This window comes from Prionailurus viverrinus, unplaced genomic scaffold (genome assembly GCF_022837055.1).
Source record: "Prionailurus viverrinus isolate Anna unplaced genomic scaffold, UM_Priviv_1.0 scaffold_40, whole genome shotgun sequence".
Lineage (NCBI taxonomy): Eukaryota > Metazoa > Chordata > Mammalia > Carnivora > Felidae > Prionailurus > Prionailurus viverrinus.
In genome coordinates, this window is record NW_025927608.1 from 3,080,273 (window position 1) to 3,102,592 (window position 22,320).

Consider the following 22,320-nt stretch of genomic DNA (forward strand, 5'->3'; position numbering starts at 1 on the left):
GCTGAATTAGCTTGTCTTCCTGAAGTAAACACTCCAAAGTAGAACTGCTGGATCGTATGGTATCTTTACTTTTCGTCGAGGGACCTCCACACTGTTCTCCACAGCGGCCGCACCAGTGTGCATTCCCACCAACCGTGCACAAGGGTTCCCCTTTCTCCGCATCACCAACACCTGTGTCTCCTGAGTTGTTAACGTTGGCCACTCTGACAGCTGTTGAGGCGGTACCTCGTTGTGGTTTTGATTGGCATTTCCCTGATGACGAGTGACGTTGAGCATCTTTTCGTGTCTGTTGGCCGTCTGGATGTCTTCTTTGGAGAAGTTTCTACTCAGGTCTTCTGCCTGTTTGTTTTTTTTTTTTAAATCAAGTATTTTTGGGGGGGTGTTCAGCTGCACTTCTTTATGTATTTTGGATATTGACCCCTTACCACATATGTCATCTGCAAATCTCTTCTCCCATTCAATAGGTTGCCTTTTCATTCTGTCCATGGTTTCTTTCACCATGTGAAAGCTTTTTAGTTTGATGGAGTCCCAGTTGTTTCTTTCTGCTTTTGTCACCCTGACTTTCTCGTAGCCGTAGTATGGTTTAACATCCAGGAACGTGGTACCTCCACCTTTGTTCTTCTCAAGACTGATTTGGTTTCTTGGCCTCTCGTGGTTCCTGATTTTACGATCATTTATTCTGATTCTGTGAAAGATGCTATTGGTGTGTTGAAAGGGACGGCATGGAGTCTGTAGACTGCTTCGGGTATTATGGGCATTCTGACGACATTATTTCTTCAAATCCGTGAGCACAGAGGATCTTTCTGTTCGTACCACCTTCCATTTTTTTTTTACCCAGGTCTTCTGTGTACAGGTCTTTCTCCTCCTTGGTTAAATGTATTCCTGGGTGTAAAACACCTCATTTGAATGCCAGATTTGTCTGTAGAACTTTCAGCTCATGCTTCATGTCTCAAGGGCAAAGCAGCAGTTATCTTTACTTTTTTCCCCCAGGTCTTAAAATTTTGTGTTACATTTAAGACATTAACTTCCTATGGCATGAGGTAGGAAATCAACTTTCACCCTTTCCCACAAATACATACCCAGTCATTCCAGCTCCAATTATCAAATTCTCTTTCCCCAATGTGACGTGCCACCTCTTACGCCGAAGTCCAGTCCACGTGTGCCCTTCTCTGGGCATTCTGGGCTGCTCCACTGGGAAACGTGTACAGCCCTTGGCTCACACCGAGCTCTCTTCGTTAACATAGCTTCATGTGAACAGGTCTTAACATCCGACAGGACAAGTGCCCCCCACCCTGCCTTTTCTTTTCTGAAATGCTGTAGCCCTTGGCGTTCTTTCACCTTTTATTTTGAAATTGCTTTAACAAGTTCCATGAGAAAACTTGGTGTGATTTTGATTGGAATATATTTGAATCTATAGGTCCATTTGGGGACACATGACAACTTTCTATTGTCTTCCTAGCTATTAACGTGTCTCTTCCTATTTACTGAGGTCTTAGTTATTGTCTCTTAATAATACTTTAAAAAAAAAAAAGAAACAAGTTCTGAAGTTTGAGAGAGAGAGGAGAGGAGGAGAGAGAGGGAGAGGGAGAGGGAGAGGGAGAGGGAGAGGGAGAGGGAGAGGGAGGGAGAGGGAGGGAGGGAGGGAGAGAGAGAGAGAGAGAGAGAGAGAGAGAGAGAGAGGGAGGAGGGAGAATCCCAAGCAGGTCCTAGACTCTTGGTGCAGAGCCCCACGGGGGGGGCTCGAACTCATGGACCGTGAAGTCATGACCTGAGCCGAAATCAAGAGTCGGAGATTTAACTGGCTGAGCCACTGAGGTGCCCCTAGTGTTTTCTTAAAGAGGCCTTCAGTATGTATTGTTAACGTCCTAGGTACTTGGTGATGATGCCATAAAAGGTATCTTCTGGCTTTCTAGTTATTGCCATGAAGAAATGCACCTGGCTTCTGAGAGGTAATGCCACACCTCGCTACCTAACTACACCCTCTATTTCTAGTACTTTCTCCAGATTCCTTTAGACTTTCTGTAAGAACAAACAGGTTAACATGCAAATATCGAGCGTCTCCTCCTTCCTGCTTCCTATGACTGACTCTGTTTTGACTCTACTGAACACAGATCTCCAACTCACCGCAGGCAGCCCTGTGTTCCCGACTTTAAAAGGGAATGAGCTTCCTCTTTTTGGAAGATGGCCGGTTTTCATTTCTTTGTTTGGTTTTACACAGAAACCATCAGCTTAAGGAAATTCCTTCCTGGTTCTGACTTACCAAGAGTTTTCATCATGAGTGGGTGTTGAATTCTATTAGGTGCTTAACCTGAATCTGCTGAGCTAGTCAGAACGGTTTGCTCTCTTGAATCTGTTCATGTAGTAAATTGACAGATTACATTTAAATACGTTACATTTACAGATTTTAACGCTGAGCCATCATTACATCCAAGAAGTGGTAGACAAACTTAAACCTAGAAATCTGTATTGTAAAATAGTGCTTTTCATCTGTTTTCTGTAGCATTTCATGGGTAAAAACGGCTGGCTGGCAGATAGAGTGTGAAACCCATGGGACAGACGGTCTCTCTCGTCCACAATCCTGTAGCTGCCGTGTTTGATTTAGGCCCTTTCCGCTTCGAATTCGACCAGAAAAAGGAGCTCCTTCCTGACCAGACGCTAACTCGGCATGACGGGCTGAGGAGCAGAGCCGGAGAATGTGATCTCTGAGCGACTGAGAGCAGTTCTTGGCGTTAAAGAAACGCTGAGGTCCTCCACGCAAAGCGACGGGAGATCACCACTCACCGTGGCAAGATCGGTCGCAAGCGGACGTGACAAGGGTGGCGGCGGCAGCTGCGCGGAGTCAGTGGAGGAGAAACGAAAGCACCACAGGTCAAGGTGAGCCGCCAGCAAGAGTAAGAGAAACGGCAGAACAAGGGAGCGTGTGGTTTTCCTTTTTATTTAATCACAGACAGGTGGGGCAAACATAAACACAGCACGATTACTCCAGATCGTTCTTCGTATCGTGTACACACCCAGACCGGTGAACGCTACCGAAAGAAGCCTGCGGTCGGCGATGAAACGCACACAGCCGTTCCTTCCCTCGCTCAAACAATTCAGAAACACACAAACGTAGAATCTCATCGGCACACACTCTCCTGTGACAAATGATTCAGACATAAATAGTGGGTGCAAAGAAACTATATGCTAACACAGGTATAACCTTTGTTAATGAAACAACAGAAGCAGCCATAATGATCAAGATACATTCAGTTACTGGTAACTAGTTGTGCCCTAACGGGCATTATCAAAGGAGAAATCGTGCTGCAGAGAAAAGCTCTATATACACACACAATGAGAAAAATAAACTGCAAGTTCAACGCATGCATGTTTAATACTGGAAAAATCACAGCCCTCCGAAAGGTCTCCACGTTTGTTAGAAAAGCCCTCTGCGCTCAACTAAAATTAAAATGATCTTAGAAGGATAATACTTGTAAAGTTTACTTAAGTCTTTTCAGCCACAGAAACTGCAATGGAAATAAATGTTCAGAGTCATTTTCAAAACAAAACCAAAAATCTATTCTTCTGGTTGACATGCATGATTAAAAGGTCTGTGCCACGCACACTGCTCTACACTCCCCAGGACTAGGAAAAAAGACCTCAAGTCAACTTTTAGTTTGCAGATGGTCAAAGGAGTTTGTATTCCAGCAGGAGTTCAGATCTTCTGGATCTTTTCGCCGACAACTACCGGGTTTTCTTTTCTGATTTTCTCCGCGGCATCAGCTTTGTAATTGTACGAGCAATTGTGCACGTCTGAGTAACGATGTACACCACAGTACACATGTCCACACCGGCATTCAAACCCTGCAAACGGATCAGTACACATGCGTGAGCGGGAGGGAGGGACTGACTGCGCAGTGCCTCAGCACCGTCAACACTAACAGCATCGGCTACGCAGCGCGGCGTCTAAACAATCACGCTGGGCAGTTGCAGGACCTAGTAACGGTTTCGGTTCAGACTGCACCAGCTGACCGCTTCCTTCCTCCTTCCTACCCTACGAATGCAGGTGCGTAGCACGGCAAATCACAAGCGCTGCCCTGCACTCGGGTCTCCACCTGGGACGTGGTCACAATTACTTCCTACCCAAGTCGGGATCGCTGCACCGAATGTAAAACGCTTCTCAAATCCAAATTCCAAGTGTGCAGGAAAGCACACCGTCAGAGGCAACCTTAAAATTTAGTGAAGAAGGTGTAAGGAAACTTCTGGGAGGCCTGGATCCACGCTGGCTTCCCGCGGCAGGCCCCTGTGGGGGCGGGGCTCCCGCGGCTCAGCGCAAGTACGAGCAGGGGTGCGAGCAGCAGCAGGGGGGCGTCAGGGCCGCCTCAGCGTGAATCCGCTGGCTGACTAACGCAGGCCAGTTACCGGGCTTCTCCGAGCCTCAGTTTCTGCATCTGTAACTTTGGAATAAGTTACTGTGGGGACCGAACGGGGAACGTGGTGAGCACTTAACACACGGTAAACGTGCAATAATGCGATTTAGTTTTAGGGAAATGCCCACAGGGTTGAAGCCGAAAGAGAGGTCTCGAGTGTGGGTGGAGGGCCTTTATAGAAAACCGGTCCTGCTTCTCATAACGGAGTGTTTTGATGTGACGGAGCTGCTGCAAACGGAGCACAGGAATCGACATTTTGAACACTGACGTTTGATGGAAGTTTCCTCCACCACCTTTTTTTTTGTTTGTTTCAGAAACACATTCTGTCCCCTCGTGACAATGAATGGAAAATGAAGCCAACTCCAACCCCAGACCGACAGACCGGACAAGATGAAAATTACGGAGTCTCCACCTTCCCATCACGAAGTCTGAGTGTTTCTGAGACTCAGAAAGCCTGTATTTGACACGAACTACGTCTATTTCGAAATGTCTTATTTGCCCGTGCTTGTATTCTCTAAATAAACACATCTGCCCAAGTACGGGCCAGTCTTAAGTGCCTCTGACATCAGATTATAATCCCCTTTCCACTTGGTCTCCAACCTACTCCTTGGCGGGAGAACCCTTCCTAAAAAGCATCCGATTTTATCCGGTCTTGTCAGCTCTGTACAAGTTCTTATGCTACGGAACACAGAGCACGGCACCTGGCGCACACACAGCGAGAAATGGTCATTGTTTAGAAGCTGTGACCGCCGTCCATCAAGAAGCACAGTGCACATCGTGAGCCTGTCCGTGTTTCTGTCTCACCGCGTATCCGACACCCCCGTTCACACGCTCCGTGCCGCGGCCACACTCCCCGTCCGCGGCCCCTGACGAGGCCCCGTTCTTTCCTTCCTCCGACCTTCTGGTCGAGCTGTTCTTTCTGTCTGAAACGCCCCTACTCCATCAGCTCTGGGTCACAGCCCTCCTTCAGGGCCTGCCTCAAACGTGCTGCCGCCGTGGTACTTTCCGTGACGGGCTCCTACCCCCCCCTCTTCCATTCGGATGAACCGCGGCACCTGTCCGACTTCCCAGAGTCTGCTGACTGTGCTTCCTCTGCTCCACACCCAAGTGGCATCTCACTACGTTTTCTCCGTCCCCGAGTAACGGGGCCGGCCGAGCTTGGGTCCCCTCCTGTGTGCACCCTCTGGCCCTCGGAGCACCTGGCGCCCGGGCCCGACCCGTCTGACATTCGAAGACTCTGCTGGGATGGACCAGTAAAAGAGCATCTATTCATGTCACTCTCAGGTATATAATTAAAGACACTTTAAGAAAACTCAGAAGCGGGAACGAGTCCAGGATTAGCTCTCACGGGAACACACGTGAACCTCCTGGGGCCTGGAACAGTAAGGCACGCGTTATTTTAAAGAACACTCCGAGGCTGACGCCACTGCACTTCGGCCCTTACCAGTAAGTCCTACTTTCTTCCTGCACATGAAACAGCGGTTCTTTTTCTGTTTTGGCTTTTCAAGAGACTTGCTTTGCTCTTCAGATGGCTGCTGCGCCGTATCTGATACTGAAGCTGACAAAACAGGAAGGAGGTACAGTTTAATTATTCAGTAAGATTCTGACACTGGTTGGTGGCCGTCCCCCTCCCACCCCACCAGTCTGTTACTGTGAGGGCCACTGAGGACTCCGTTAGCCTGGAAGAGGCTTACACGGAGTTACAAAGCCGATGACATAATATGACCCCCTATTCCTCAAATGTATGTGTGCATGTGACATACGTGTGGATGTGCACACGCAGGAAATCTGGAAGAACATATATCAATATGTTAACACTGACTCTAGATCTAGCACGGCATTCCCTATGTTTTTTAAATTACGTATTTGAAATAAAAGGTGCAAGCACTCATATACACACACACACACACACACACACACGCACGCACGCACGCACACAAATACTTCTGGGGTATTTTCTACGGGAGTGTGTAAGGAGATGGCTACAGGCCAACTTCTGAATATTGCTGGGGTCCGAACTATGTAGATTTCTCAGAACAAGGGCAAAAAAAGGCTGAAAGCAAGACCGGGTAGAGCACCGTGTTTAAAAGTCTCAGAATGTTCCACATAAAACCTTTAAAATGTTAGCAAGGTCGATGTAGTAGAATGTTACAAACAGGATAATAAAATGACGCATTTAGGCAGCGAAGCGAAGGCCGGCTGCACCAAGATTCCAATTCCTGCCCCTAAACCCTACCTCACTGAGCCCTCCGGGACGCGGTCACCAGACAGGGGCGGTCACGTGGCCCAGCACATACGCCATCCCGCTCCCAAACAGTGACACTCCACGGTCGCTGTGGGGCCAGGCACCTGTGTTCACACCACCCACGGCTGGGCCCGAAGGGCCCCTTCCTCAACCTCCTCACGCCTGGGTCCACCTGCTCTTCTTTCTCAGGAGCAGCTCAAGTATCCCCTCCTCCACAGAAGCCGTCCCACTTCTCCACGAGGCCCACTCATCACCCCCGGCTCCCTGACCAGTCCCACCAAATCCTGGGCCCGCCACATGCGTGCCTCTCCGGGCCACACTTGACACGGCACGGAGCCCACGCCCCGCGATGTGACTCACCCCCAGGACAAAGCCTGGAGGCCCGGCGGCACCCTCCCCCTGCTACAGCCATCCCGAAGCGCCTGTCTCTCTGAACACACACGGTCTCTGGCCTCTGGTCTCGTCGGCCTCCTTTCCGTGTGGAATGCTTGCCCACGGCCCTCGGGTCCCACTCTTCACGGGGCTGACTCTCATTTTTAAGCGTCTACCATCAACTCTTCCCCACCCTCTACGCACCGACCTGGATCAGGAAGCTTACCGTGAGCCCCAGTAGTGCTGCCCACACGGTGGGAACCGCCTGTCTGCCTGAACCTGGCTTAGCGGTGTGCTCCTCCAGGGTGGGAGCTTGTCCGGTGAGCTCCTCCAGGGCAGGGGCTCGTCCTTCCCGCTCCTGCTCCCGGTGCCGATCCTCACGCCCTGACCGCAAGCTGGCGCCGCACAGAGACCCGAACCGCATTCCTGAACTACTCGCCCTCTGTGATCACGTGCCCCGGTTTCCCCAATTACGGGGTCAGCCCACCAAGGAGGGACGGTATCGTATTTCCCGTCTGCACCTCCAGCTCCTGTCCAGCGAGCTACGCGGAGCGGGCTCTCAGTCATGTGAGGTCATGGATTCTAACCTATGTTAACCATATGACCTCCTATTTTAACAAAACACGACGAAGACAAACAGCACAAACCGAAAAGTGAACACGCACAAATGAACAACTCTGTGATCACTCCACCTAGAAATTCTGAAGCCAGATGGGAGACAGTTCTACTAACACGAACGTTTTATTTTGAAACACATTATGGACACATACAACCTTTTATTATCAATAAACAGCCTCAGGACTCGAGCTCCAGGGGGGCCGGGGCGGAGTGTCGTTTACTTGTTGTATCCCCAGCCCCCGGAACAATATCAGGTAACATCCCTCTATGTGTAAAGGGCTCAAAAATAGTTTAACTCGCAATCCAAAGAGAATATATTTATTGTCTCTGAAATCTGTAAGCCGTAATATCTAACCTGTTCTCCCGAGAAACCGTGATATTCAAATAAATATATAAACAATGCTTTAGTGGCAGTAACAGCACTACCACAAGAAAACATTTTTTAACAAGACGGGTTTAATTACCGAGGCACAAACTCTGGTATGTGGAAACAGAGAGGTGAAAACAGGCACTCGCCTGCCACAGACACGAATGCCGTCGCACGGAAGCGTCTCAAGGAAGACATTTCACAGTATGGACCCTGAAGGTCCGTCTACAGCACACTTAGCCTGTAGAGCTAAGAGTCCACAAGGAATCTAAGAGCCCAGGAGCTGGGGCGAGCATCTGACGCTGATCACTGTCCACTAGATCCCCAGGGGACCAAGGTGACCTTAGCTTACCTCAAACTAGTGGTCGGTAGCTAGAGTTGAAACATTCACAAATCAATTCGTGGGCAAGAGGATACGGCGTTTGGCCTGAGTCTACGATTCCCAGAGATTCTGTTTCCTTACTTTCTGTGAGGCTTACGACCAAAGCCTGCCCGATCAAACTCATGATCACGTAAAAGGAAACAATCCAGTCTTTCAAAAGGGCCGTGCTCATACTGAACCTGAAGCCAAAATAGGAAGTCTGCTCGGAACTGGGCAGTTTTTCGCAATCTGAAATGAGCACCGAAGACAAGAGGGCACCTGCTCGTTAAGGGTTAGCGACCGGCGGCTGCCTGCATCGTATCTGCACGACCGAAGGTCTACTCGGGCCGCCTGTGCGATGGCATTAAGGCTGCGGGATCAACTTCATTTTTAACGGGAATCTCAACTAGACAAAGTCGATTGGCCAGTGACTTCAAGATGCTTCAAAACCACAGGGCAGGGGCGCCCGGGGGGCTCAGTGGGTTACGCGTCCAACTCCTGATTTCGGCTCAAGTCACGACCTCGCGGTTTGTGGCAGTGAGCCCGGCGTCAGGCTCTGTGCTGACAGCACGGAGCCTGCTCGGGGTTCCCTCTCTCGCCCTCTCTCCCTGTCTCTGCTCCTCCCCCCTCATTCACACTCATTTTCTCACTCTCAACATAAATAAACTTAAAAAACATTTTCAAAAGCACAGGGCAGATAAAATTATAGTTCAACTACCCACATGGATGATCACATTCAAAAGAAACAAGGCCCTCTACTCTGGGTCCTGTTAAGGATAAAAGTACCCAAACATAACAGTGAGTGTATAAAACTCTTCAGCATTCCCTGTGTTTGGGAGCATTTTAATACGCATTGTGAAAAGTGACACACAGGAGGACATTAACAGGCACCCCGACAAAGCTGACGGTGGACACGGCACCCCTGTGACGTGACCCCCGGGCCTTGCTGACCCAGGAGGACGAGGGTCCCACTCATCACCTCCGCCCAGGGCGGAAACAGAGTGGCCGCACGGCAGACACTGACTGCGCGTGCACACTTTTCCGATGACCCCCTGCGGTAACACTCCCTGTCCTCCTCTGTACTTCGTTTCACGCGAAGTGAGGAGGTGGACCGAATCATCTCTGAGTTACTCCTAGCTCAAGAACTCTTTACAAAATGAGAACACTGTAAATATTTGTGAGAAAAGTGAGCCCGTATAGTAGCAGGGTCCAAAAAAATATGCCGAGCCACAGATTTAATTTTATATCTTCCAGCCATCGTGTTAGGAAGTTTAAGAAGGGTAAGTTAATACATATTATCATTTAAAAATGTGATTGCTATGAAAGTATTAACGAGATATTTCTCATATTTTTGATACTCAGTCTTCAAAACCCAGCATATCCGCAAACGAGCACGTACTGAACTACATAGCTCCGGCCCAGCCACGCTTCGGGTGCCCACGCTACTGGAGACCAGTGGCCGCCGTTCCGGACAGAGCAGCTCTGTGCACGAGACCAGTTTCTGTTAGCAGCTGTCTGGGGGCAAAGAAGCGTCACATCAATCTTCTTGAAATACGACTTTGGGCTATCTTTAAAAAAAACGAAAAAGGAACCGAACTTCACGAGGCGGTCTCCCCTACCCACCGGTCAGAACCCAGCACCTCAGGAATCTTCCTTGACTTGGTTTTGACAGGTTCTTGGCGTCAGGCCCCAACGGGCGTCCAGCGGCTGCGGCCCCTTGGCTGGTCCCCGAGCACCTCCCCGCTCAGGGCTCCTTCTCCAGCAGAGAAACCTCCTCACGGCGCCCACCTGCTGTCCCAATGAACCATTCAACCCGTGGCCTGTGTACCCGGCTTCTTCTGCTTGCCCTGTTTCCAAAGCCCACCCACATGGGGGGGCCCCGGAACCAGTCTCCCTTCCAGGCCAAGCAGCACTCCAGGGAGTACAGAGCCCGCCTCTCTGTGTCCACTCAGAGCCCGTCTGCTGACGGCCATCTAGTTGGTCGCTGTAAGCAGTGCAGCTGTGAACACCCTTACACAAGTTTGTGTGTGTGGACGTGGGCTTTCCATCTACTGGGATTTAGGAAAGGAGTCTCTGGGCCATACAGTTAACTCTCTAACTTTCTGAATTAAATCTGTGACTGCCAAACTGTTTCTCGAAGAGGCCGTGTCCTTTTATATCCCCAACAAACATGTATTACGGTTCTAATTCCTCCATATCCTCAACACGTGGACCGTCTGTGTATCTTCTCTGGAGAAACATCTATTCAAATCCTCTCCTTTGCCCTTTAAAAGACTGGTCTTTCTACTGTTGAACGATGACACCTCTTTACACATTCCTATCAGACACAGGATTCACAAATATTCTTAACCATTCTCTGGACTGCCTTTTCGCGCTCCTGATGGCGCTCCATGAAGCACCCGGGTCCTGACTCTGCCGTAGGTCAATGCGCCCGTTTTCCTCCGGTCCCTTGTGCTTGCTCTAGGCGTCCCGTCCAAGGAGGCACTGCCTCACCCAAGGCCATGAGGAGTTATGCCTGTTTTCCAGTTTCAGCTCCTACCATTTGGGTCTTTGATGTGTTTTGGGGCAAACGTCTGTAAAAGGTGAAGGAGAGGTCTCATTCTTTCAAGTGTCCCAGCATCACCTGCTGAAGCCCAGGCTTCGCCTACTGGATGGTCTCGGCCCCCTGCGGAAATCAGCTGCCCGCGAACCGCGAGGTGTATCTCCGGACGCCCAGTGTCACTCCAGGGCCCGACGGTAGTGTCCTCTCGCCTGTTCCCGCGGTCTTGGGGACTGCAGCAGGTGGTATGCTTTGAACGCTGCTCTACGTTTTCCAGGACCGCTCGGCTATTCTCGCCCACCCTCTCCAGTCCGAAGAAATCTTTGAGTTTTAAGCGGTGTCACACAGAGTAAGACTGTGCGGTCAGCCCGTTATCCCGTGGGCTTGGGGCACCTCTCCTTTACGACACAAATATGGCTCAGAGAAGTGGGGTGTCGGGTCCACACGCTGTAGTAGAACCTCGGACCCCAATGCCGCTTCTTTTGGGGAAGATCCAGCATCTGAGAGACTCAGGTGAACTGAAGGGGGGAGGCAATGCTGTGCCATCAGACAATCAAGTAGGATGGTTTCAAGTGCACCAAAACGCTTAAAAGAAGTTTTGAAGCTACCTTTTGTGAACTGAAAATCCGACATTCCTAAGTTAGAGACCACGCGAGTGAGGTATCGCCAATCGTTAAAGTAAAAAGAATAATGAAATGAGAAACGTGCTGTAATACGCTAAATACTCATTTAAACGCGAGAAAAATTCTTCAGAGCCACGGGGACAAAATGAAAGCAGTACCGCCCACCGGGTGGCCAACAAATCTTAATTATCAGCAGAATAGCTACAGAGAACAAAGCTGTCTCAAGAATCCTAATCTGAAAACTCCAATGAAGAATGTTAGGAGGGGCGCCTGGGGGGCTCAGTCGGTCGAGCGTCCGACTTAGGCTCAGGTCATGATCTCACGGTACGTGGGTTCGAGCCCCGCGTCGGGCTCTGTGCTGACGGCTCAGAGCCTGCTTCAGATTCTGTGTCTCCCTCTCTCTCTGCCCCTCCCTCTCTCGCACTCGGTCTCTCTCTCAAAAATAAACAAAAAAACATCAGGAAAGTCTGGCTTGGGTACACAGCTGCTACTCACGTACCCTCTTCCATCTGGGATTTTCTTCCCATCTAGATAAATTTCCCTGAGGGACACAGAGGGAGTAGACACTTGGCAGGTCACCAAAGCAGAGGAGCCCGCCCTGGCAACGGAGGGCTGCCCCTGGTGACAGGAAGCCACGTTCACCTCCTAATCTAGGAAGCACCACGGCCGTGGGCACAACTCTGGCCTGGAGTCCAGCTCAGACACCGTAGGGCCGGAGTCCAAGACTTCTTCTCTGTGAGTTTTCGTCCAACCACTAAATAGACGGAGAAAAGCGTTCTCTGCATTTACTCCTACCACCAGGGAAAGCACAAGTACATCGGCGTTAGGAGTGTGCGTGTACACACGCAGGCACGCATGCACGCGCACGCACGCCTGGCCCCGCTCTCCGCGAGTCTGCTTCATGCCCCTTCACTTTTACAAAAAACCTACGTTAGGACCTGTTTTTGCTAACCAGTAGATACCCAAAGAGAATTTCCGTGTTTATGAAATGGCAATTGCTTCTTTATCCCGTTTTGGTTTACAAAAGGCTTGACAGAAACGCTCTACTTTTGGACACTGGGGGACACCTCCACTCGGGTACACGTTTCTCATAAAAGAAGACAGTCTTAATTCAACGGGGTGGGCAAGACGTTTTTAAAATACTGAAAACGAATCCTCTTAAACTCAAATGAAAACTTACACCTGGTTCCTCGGAGATCCTGCAACGCTAAGATAACGAATGCTGAGTTTTTAAAAGGTACTTAGAAGCTGCTACTGGCTTAACCTCCAAGGTCACTGAAATCGTACGTGAAAAAAGGAGTCTACGGATTTTCAACACGCCTTACGATTTCTCCTAATGTGGCTTCAAGGCCACCTTTGGTACTCTTGTTGCCAGGGCCACTCAGTGCAGAAAGCCACGCCGTCCTCCACACACGCATGGTGTACGTTCACCACCCTGTCTTCATCCTCGGTGGCCGTGGACACCAACTGCTGCCACGTCTGCCCGCAGCACCCATTTCGCTCACAGTCTACAATACGTGCCACTGCGAGACAGAACATAAGCGAGGTCAGCAGCCTGTGTTCATTTTTCCTTCCTGCGCTCTCAGCAACCCTTGCTTCTCCGAACTCTCTAGTGGTCGGCACCTGGGGGCTGCAATAACCCAGGGCCCAGATGACTTCTCCTTCTGCTGAGTTGTTATCCGACTTGCTCCCCTAATCTCAGCCTCTCACTTTTCAAAGTGTGCCAAGGACTTCCAAGTCTCAGACGTGACACCGATCACACATTTAAAGACCAACGCTCGACCTACAACCTCCAGCCGAGCTCTTCGGTTCTGAAATGGGATCCCGCCCCGCGCACACCTGGTCTGGCCGTGCCACCTCTCCCAGCGCCCGGTCTGAAGCAGCCCGCCACCACCACCGCTACCGTCGCAAAACCGAAAGCTTTACCTCCCTGCTCCTATTCCCCGCGTCTCATGCGTAACTAAATCTCAGGGATTCTTCTCTTTCTGCTTTGAAATCATCCCTCATCTGTGCCCTTCCTTAAGTTTTTCTTTTTTTTTTTTTAAATTTTTTTTTTCAACGTTTTTTATTTATTTTTGGGACAGAGAGAGACAGCATGAACGGGGGAGGGGCAGAGAAAGAGAGAGACACAGAATCGGAAACAGGCTCCAAGCCATCAGCCCAGAGCCTGACGCGGGGCTTGAACTCACGGACTGCGAGATCGTGACCTGGCTGAAGTCGGACGCTTAACCGACTGCGCCACCCAGGCGCCCCTTCCTTAAGTTTTTCTATTTAACCAAGAAATAAAAATTATTTATACTTATAATGCTTATGTTGGCCAAATAGTACATATCCTTGCTATGGCAAAATCCACGACGGGCACAATTATGCCAACATTTATTGGGCATAAACTCAGAGCAAGAGAAATTAGCCAGCTCAACTACATCTGAACTAGAGAGCTTAAACTAACATCGCCAGAAGTTTCTCTCGCTGTCATGTGAGCACGATGTCCCGTGGAGGGGGTCACTGTCAGGGCAGCCTGTCTCTCTGAACCGTGCCAGAGGCAAAGGGACACAATGGTCACCCTGGGCTCACCTTTCCCGAGTGTCCTCCTTCTGTAAAGCCATCGTCCCCGTGCTGGTGGAACAGAACCCATCCAGCGCAGTCTGCCTCCCAGCCTCCTAAGCGTCTCCCCTAGGATCGCTGCCTTCCGACAAAGCCCTCCCAGATCACCGTGACCCACACAAGGGGGGCGTGTAGAGCGTGGGCAAGGACACGAGGCACTGAGCAAGATGCCACAGTGGGTTACCGACGGGAGAGGGTCTACTGCCGGTCAAATTCAATGGTCTCTTCGACGGCCCAGGTCAGAAACAAGAGATTCCTCGTAAACCAGCAGCCCCAGGTACTTGGAGGGGAACTAGTATTTGGGTTAAACTGGTAAGAATAAGAGTAAGAGAGAACAGGAGAATATAATCCCACTGCTCACTCACTCACAACTCTCAATTAAACACATTTACGGCTTTCGACTTTATACTGATGACATAATTACACAGAAGTGGGAAATGGCTCCCAACAGTTCAGTCAATTAAATACCCGAAGACCTAAAACGTTCTGCTCATAAAGAAAACAAACAGCAAACTGTATTTGAGGCTGGCAATTTAAAAGATAGCGGCACCTCGGACAGGCCCGGCCTGTAACAGCCAGCTGTCGGGTAAAGGACCGAACCCGCGCGAGCCCACGTGCAAACCTTGCAGGTCTTCCGTGTCAGGGATTGCTTTGTCCACAGACGTACTGTCCACTTGGGAAGATGCTACAGATTCGGATAAAAGCGACTGATTTGATACAGGGCTAGAAAAGCAAAAATATCGAGATTTTAAAAGTGATTTCCCGGCATGAACGGTACCTAAAATGATGTAGTAAGTATGCGTCCAACATATCTAAGCAGTCATCACAGCAAGAACAAACACAGAGATCCTTCTTTATAACTTGTGCATTTAGCACAGACAGCCATGAAACTGGAGACCGGTCTGGCCTGGAGTTCACGGCTTCAGAACTCAGAGCAGCAGCAAGCGCCCTCCGCGCACGAAGGCACCCCACGAAAACCAGCGCGGTGGTCACGACCGGCTCCGGGGGCCCTGATGCCGCGGTGGGAAGGGCACTGGGCGTCTCCGATCACGAAGCGGAGAAAGAACTAGAGGGTGGAAACCCGGTCCCCGCTTCCTAACAGCAGAGTGAGGACGAAGCCAGTAGGTCTGTGCTCCCAGAGTGAGAAGGGAAAGCCGCCCTGCGCACAGTGGGGCCGCGGGGGGCAGGACTGGGCGCCTGAATTCACAAGGATGTCGGGGGCGGGACATGGGATGAGCAGAAGCGAAGGAAAAGCCGTCTGAAAAAGAAATGCAAACTGAGAAGACACCTTCCCCACTGCTTCCCAAGGTAAACGTGACTTTCTAACTGCTGTTCTCAGGCCAGCTAACCCCAAAGTCCTGACCCAGTCCTCCCACAGAGACCCAAGCACGTAGAGAGGATACGCTTTGCTCCTCGGCAGCTTTCCCAGCACCGTGCAGACACAGCGTCTTACCTGGGCTGCACGGATGCAGATGTGGAGTCTAGGGGTGACTGTGCATCGGGGACGCTGCCGTCCGCGCACTGGACCGGGAAAGACTCGGACAGGGTGCCGACAGAAGCCGCTGCAACAGAACCGCGCTTGGTGTCAGTGACCCTGCGCTCTGGGCGTCCCCACACCTTCCCTGAGAAACCACCACCCACCTTCCGCAAAACAGCTAGAAATCTTGTTTTACTGAATATAGAGTATGCTGGTTCGTTGCTTTCCGTTAAAAATGTTTCAGTAATATTCCAATTGGAAAAAAGTTAATTTCAACCAAGAAAAAAACCATATACAAACTGTATATGTTAATAAACTACACTCGCGTTTCTCAGGACTCCGTGTCACTTGGATCCTTTAATCCACAAACTCTTCCAAGCACTGCTGTATACGTAGAGGGATTTAGAACCAAAGCTGTAGCAGTTAAAGCGGATAGAAGTCCAGAACTAAAATCTGTGCTCAGCACATGAGGCTACGTTTTTCACCCGTTCTTTTTTTTTTTTTAATTTTAATGTTTACTTATTTTCGAGAGAGAGAGAGAGAGAGAAAAAGCACAAGTGGGGGAGGGGCAGAGAGAGAGGGAGACACAAAAGCCGAAGCAGGCTCCAGGCTCCGAGCCATCAGCACAGAGCCCGACGCAGGGCTCGAACTCACAAACCGCGAGGTCATGACCTGAGCCGAAGTCGGCCGCCTAACCGACTGAGCCACCCAGGCGCCCCTCCCACGGTTCTTCATAAAGCAGAAATGTAGATGACAATTTCATGTTAAAAACAATTTCTGGGGCACCAGGATGGCTCAGTGGGTTGACCGTCTGACTCAATCTCGGTCGGCTCGGGCCGTGATCTCATGCATCGTGAGGTTGAGCCCTGTGTCCAGCTGTGCGCTGACAGTGCAGAGCCTGCTTCAGACTCTCTCTCTCTCTAACAAAAACAAAAAAAACCCCAACAATCTATATTCATTTGATCTTAGCCTTGAGAAAATTTAGAGAAATTTCATTTACATGCTTCCAGCTCTTGGCTTGAACACGAAACCATGATGAGAAAGACCCCCTACAAAACTGTGAACGAAGTAACTGCCTGCACCTCCATTAACCACAAAACCCCACACTCGGGCATCGATCCGTACAACAGCCACCCCGGATGACACTATCAACGCTCCACCTCCACAAAGCTCATACTCAGAGTCCTCCCCACCCTTCTGGTAACTACGGACACACACACCCACCCCCACACCCCGGGAGAGTCCGCGGCACAGAGGGTGACGCACAAGCACAGTGAGCCAGTGCCGAGCGCCCTGGGTCCCGGCCCCGCGGCCGCCCCTCCGCTTCCTGACGGTGGCGGGCTCTCTCAAGTCAGCCGTGGCCACCTCGAACCCACTCTCTCCTTCTACAGCCATCTCGGCTTCAACGGTCATCCCAGATAAAATAACCCGGGTCCTCCTAACCCTCACTCCCTTATGCCTTACTTACCTGGACACATACGTGTACGCGAAGAAGGATGCCTGCATTCTAGCTAAGATAACAGAGCAAGTAAGTAAGAGTAAGCCGGCAAGTAAGGCTGAACGGATTTTTACTAGTTACTTTCGATGGGTGAGGACACCAGTGATGACGACAACACAGAAAGAGGAATTTTGCTGGTACGGACGCAGGGACGGGGGTACAGTGTGAGAGCAGAAACGCTATCACGTACGTCGTGCTCTCCCAACGTATCTCAATTATGAACACTGCTGCGTGTGAACAGGATTACTTACCAGGTGGGCTGATTCTACCATTACTACTATTCTGTCTTTGGAGATGTTCTTTATAGCACACCGAACACATGCCATTTGTGCGAGGGTTTCCATAAAATCCGCAGCCAGTAGAACAAAGCATAGGCACTTGGCTGTGATTAGTTTCTTGAGCCATGTTTCTCTGTTGCACACCTGAAACGTACACAGAATTCGTAAGGAACGCAGACGCACACTGCAGTCGTATATTATCCAAATCTGCTTTATATGATAAAAAAAAAAAAAAAAAAAACAACCCACATATACTCCCCCCTAAATCTTTCCGTACACCTGTCCCAAGACCTAGGGCTAAGTTAGGAAAAAAAATAAAGACAAGAACGATACGAACAACTTTTCTCTCCAACCCTCTACACAAGAAGGTCTGTACTGGCTCAGAAAGAGTAAAGAACTCTTGGGCACGGTATCTGTTCTGAAGACTCCACACCATCGGAACGTTAATGAAAACCCTTGAGGACTAGTTCAGTTAGACTCCTAATAAGAAATACACATTGTACGTTTTGCCTCATGTTATACTATTAATTTCTAAGCATTTACACCTTTGCTCAGAGTTTATGTTTTAACTCGTATAATTTATTCTGTCTGAAAAGCACTTTACAGAATGCCAATGCTGGTGAAGGTAGGAAGAAACGGGCAGAGTGCTGCTGGTGGGCGGAGCCCGCTCAATCCTTCTGGCAAACAACTGAGCGATTCATGTGCAGGAGCTTAAACCGTGCCCTCCGGAACAGTCACTCTCCTACAGGGTCTTTGACAGAATAACCGGGGCACGATCAGAAAAAAGACCAAGGAATAACATATGAGGGATGCGCTTCGCAGCACATCTGTAATGTTGATGAACTTGAAATAAATGCCCAATATCAGAATGAGTTTTTTTCAAAAGTTCTGTGTCGTTAAGACATTTTAGAATACTTTTTGATGGAGGAGAATGCTGGGAACAAATCCATTAATCACCGAGAAGGACAGGAAAGAATGCATCCAAGGACGGCAAGGCTAACGGTGTTTTCGGATTTGTACACTTTTTGAACTTTTAAAATCCTTTTAAATGAAGGTACAACTTGCCTAACTGGGGCAAAATACGCACACGTTTTTTAAGTATTTTAGATGAAAAACTACCAGGACAGAGGGCCTGTCTGGAGCACACGAGAAGGAGTCATCAATCACCGCAGACGCAAGGCCCCAGGCGCCCTTCTCCCAGACGGCAGGAATAGGGGATTCCTGGCACGAAGAGCATGACAGAAGGTAGTAACGGGCTATTAAAAAAAAGAAAAAACTCTCCCAAACGACCGAAGGTTACTCCAAAGTGGATGTGTTTAAAGACGAGTCTGTGCAAAGACCCTGAGGGATAAGAACTACCAGAGGAGGACAAGGCTCTGTCACTAACCTTGACTGATTCCTCCTCCACACATTCAATGTTTACCATTAACAGATTTTTTCTTCCCCTAAATTGTTTGAAAAGACTGTTGGGGCGGGAGGTGGGGAGCGAGGGGTGGGCGCACTTAATGCAAACTTCACAGCCAAGAGCAGTAAGGCATATGACAGGAGTACAGAACAAAGCAGCAGGTTTAGCGTTTTGTCTTTAAAAAGAACTGCCGCAAAACCACTGAGGCCATTTAGAAGGTGAGCCTGGGAATACAACTTGGGATTCTGGCAAACACCCTTCTGACTCACTTCAGAATCCAATCCTGGCCATTCTGCTCTCTGTATAGCCTACTCTGGGTACTTCTATAAGTACACATATCAAATTTAAAAATACATAGCAAAGACGGGATAGAAAGATAGGCCGAAGATGGGCTAGGTCAAACACTTTGTTGAGATTTTTGGCCTGTGTTCCCGAGGGACAGTGTGTTTGTCCGGTTTCGGTATCAGGGTAACCGCTCAGGATCACTTATGTGGCTCGTAAGCGATGGAGCTGAGGCTCAATACACGTGTCCGGCTCGGAGTCCTTGCTCCAAGTCAGTGGTTCTCAAAGCATGCTTCCACGGAGCCCTAGGGAGGTCAAAACCATTTCCACGCCAACGATAGGGAGTTACGTGCCCTTTCCTCCGGTCACTGGGGACACACGCTCCCACAACGGCTCTCACAGCCCCACGATCGACGGGCACGTCTAGAGCCTGAACACGTGTCTCATTGGGACTTCGTGGGCCGAGCGGGGAAGCACGTGGAAAGCGACCGCAGAAGCACCAAGGCCGCCCAGTCCCTGCTCCTGGGGGAGGGTTTTACTTCAAGGCCCGGCCGACAAAATCTGGTTATTCCGACCTGAGTTCACGGCAGACATTTTCCCCAAAATGGACAACGTGCATCTGCGCCTGTCACTTCAAGGGCGAACACCCATCGCCCATTCCAAGGGAGAGACCAAGGAACGTTCAAATAACGGGACAGGAAGAGTTTATACACAGTTGGGAGATTTTACAACGCAATTAACCCTTTAAGAAACTACAACTTATCAAGTTTGGGTATAATATCAAAAAAGAAAGCAAGCTCTATTATCTGAAAAGGTTATTAAAACACTCCTTCCTTCTCCAACGACTTACCTGTAGGATCCCAGTTTTTCTTTCCAACACTGTAACAGAGGCAGCTAGGAGAATCTTGCTGTTTGCTATTAGGCCTGACCTTAGAGAGAATTTGCAAAAATGTCTAGCGAGGCCACTCTTCTCACTAAACCTTTCTGGTGGTGATGGCGGGGGAGGGAATGGATGGATGTTTTTAACAAAATATTTTTTTAAATTAATTACTTTGCAACTTTTCTCAGCTTTGATTTGTAACATGATAAATACCGCCAGACAGAACACACATAAACAGAAGTTCTTCCGGGTACTCAGTACTTTTAGAGAATATAAAAGCCCTAGAACCAAAAATTTCAAGAATTCACTGCTGTCAACCAAGCATTCCTGCTGTAGGCACTATCACCTCAAGGGGACAAACATTGATTCTTTGGGGGAAAGAAGTAGACAAAAAAAACCTTACTCTTTATGTAGGAAACACAGATATGCACGTGCCCATAAACAGAGATACAGTGTACCTATGGAATTAAAATTTTATGGAATAGGAGGTCAATTAGGAAAAAACTATTTAAAAAAGGCTTTTGTGGGGTTGCCTGGGCTCAGTCGGTTAAATGTCTGACTCCTGATTTTGGCTCAGGTCATCATCTCACGGTTTTGTGAGATCAAGTGCCGCCATTGGGCTCTGCACAGACAGCACAGAGCCTGTTTAGGATTCTCTCTCTCCTTCCCCCTGCTCCCAATCTGTCTCTCTCAAATGAGTGAATGAATTAAAAAATAAATAAATAAAAAGGCTTTTGTGGGCGAGGAAGCAAAAAGACATTGAGCAACGCTGTTCTATATCACAACTACCCTGTGTTGCCTATTGAGGACATTAAAACGCTATTTATAAGGTGGGGATTAAAAGGACTTTCCCCAAGGGCACACACCAACCTTTCAGCATCTGGGTGGCAACCACAAGCACGCAGAAAAGGGAAAATATGCATTCCATTTCTTTAAAAACTTAAGTGAATAGGGGCGCCTGGGTGGCGCAGTCGGTTAGGCGTCCGACTTCAGCCAGGTCACGATCTCGCGGATCGGGAGTTCGAGCCCCGCGTCGGGCTCTGGGCTGATGGCTCAGAGCCTGGAACCTGTTTCCGATTCTGTGTCTCCCTCTCTCTCTGCCCCTCCCCTGCTCATGCTCAGTCTCTCTCTGTCTCAAAAATTAAAAAACAAAAAAGCATAAAAAAATTAAAAACTTAAGTGAATAGTCACAGATTAGAATATGACCATCAAGTTTTTATTCACAATTGCCTCTGAACAATAAATACCAAAAACATGGAACACCAGCAATTTCCCCAAAATGCCCACACAGCAGCCAGTTAACAATGATTTTCCCAAGCTGAGCTTTCTTATTTAAAAAACAAAAAAAGAACCTATTATCTTGGCAGATAAAAAGCACAAAAGATTTCACAGGCTGTTTAAAAAGAAGAAAAGGAGGGGCGCCTGGGTGGCTCAGTGGGTTAAGCGTCCGACTCCAGCTCAGGTCATGATCTCATGGTTTGTGGGTTCGAGCCCCCGCGTCAGGCTCTGTGCTGACAGCTCAGAGCCTGGAGCCTGCTTCGGATTCTGCATCTCCCTCTCTCTCTTTCTCTCTCTCTCCCCCTCTCTCGGTGTCTCTGCCCCTCCCCCACTCATGCACTGTCTCTCAAAAATAAATAAAGGTAAAAACCCATGAAAATAAAGAAGAAAAAGAAAGACTCAACGTTACTTATTCATCTTTAAGCCACAGAATGTGTGCTCGCTTCAGCAGCACACATAGTCGGCCACAGAATGTACCTTTCCGTGAAGACTCACAAAATGCACCACCACCATAACAGGTTGCCTTAGTTTACCCCGATGTGGCAAAGATGAGAGAAGCTACGGACACTGGAAGTCCTGCCTGTCCGCGGCTGCACCCTCTTGCAGGGGAGGACGCTGCGGGCCCACTCCTCTGGCGCGTAGGAGGGAGAAGAGGGAGGCAACGAGAAGGCAGAACAACCCCTCAGCTGCCTGCCGCGCAGTCGGATTACAAAGCTACAAACCCGAGGAGGTAAAGAAGGTCACCAGACAGAAACGAAAAGCTGATCAGCACGGCATAATTAAACAAACCACTTTCGCCCCCTCCGACGGCAGCGCAGTTATTCAGAGCTCACTGAGGGCCGAGGACTGTTCCCACTGTTTTATTTCTCTCATTTGATCCTCCCCAGAACCCGGTGCTGCTGGTGCCGTTTTAAACTGCTACTCAAAGAGATTTAACAACTGGCCAAAGGCCACGTATCTAGGAAGCCGGGTCAGTGTCTTTATCTCCTGAAAACAAAGAGAAGGACTTTCAAAGTCCATCAAGTCCCTACCAAACCTTAGCTCTGTGAGTGTTCGTGAATTCTTTTCATTGAAAGGTAATTTAAAT

At 49.3% G+C, this 22,320-nt stretch overlaps 1 protein-coding gene across 7 annotated transcripts in view; it reads right to left on the minus strand.

Moving 5' to 3' along the window:
• Positions 1-2,919: 2,919 nt before the first annotated feature.
• Positions 2,920-22,320, minus strand: part of ZFAND6 (zinc finger AN1-type containing 6) — a 73,614-nt gene continuing 54,213 nt past the window's right edge. For 6 of the 7 annotated variants that reach the window (XM_047846676.1, XM_047846678.1, XM_047846679.1 and 3 more), the window contains 5 exons: positions 17,362-17,532; positions 15,589-15,697; positions 14,758-14,858; positions 5,851-5,964; positions 2,920-3,840 (listed from right to left, as the gene is read on the minus strand). In XM_047846676.1, coding sequence (XP_047702632.1) covers positions 3,692-3,840; positions 5,851-5,964; positions 14,758-14,858; positions 15,589-15,697; positions 17,362-17,515 — 627 coding nt within the window. In that variant the 5' untranslated portion in view covers positions 17,516-17,532 and the 3' untranslated portion in view covers positions 2,920-3,691. Of the gene's footprint in view, positions 3,841-5,850; positions 5,965-14,757; positions 14,859-15,588; positions 15,698-17,361; positions 17,533-19,925; positions 20,048-22,320 lie in introns of those variants that run through there. The other variant, XM_047846680.1, reaches the window with a different exon arrangement.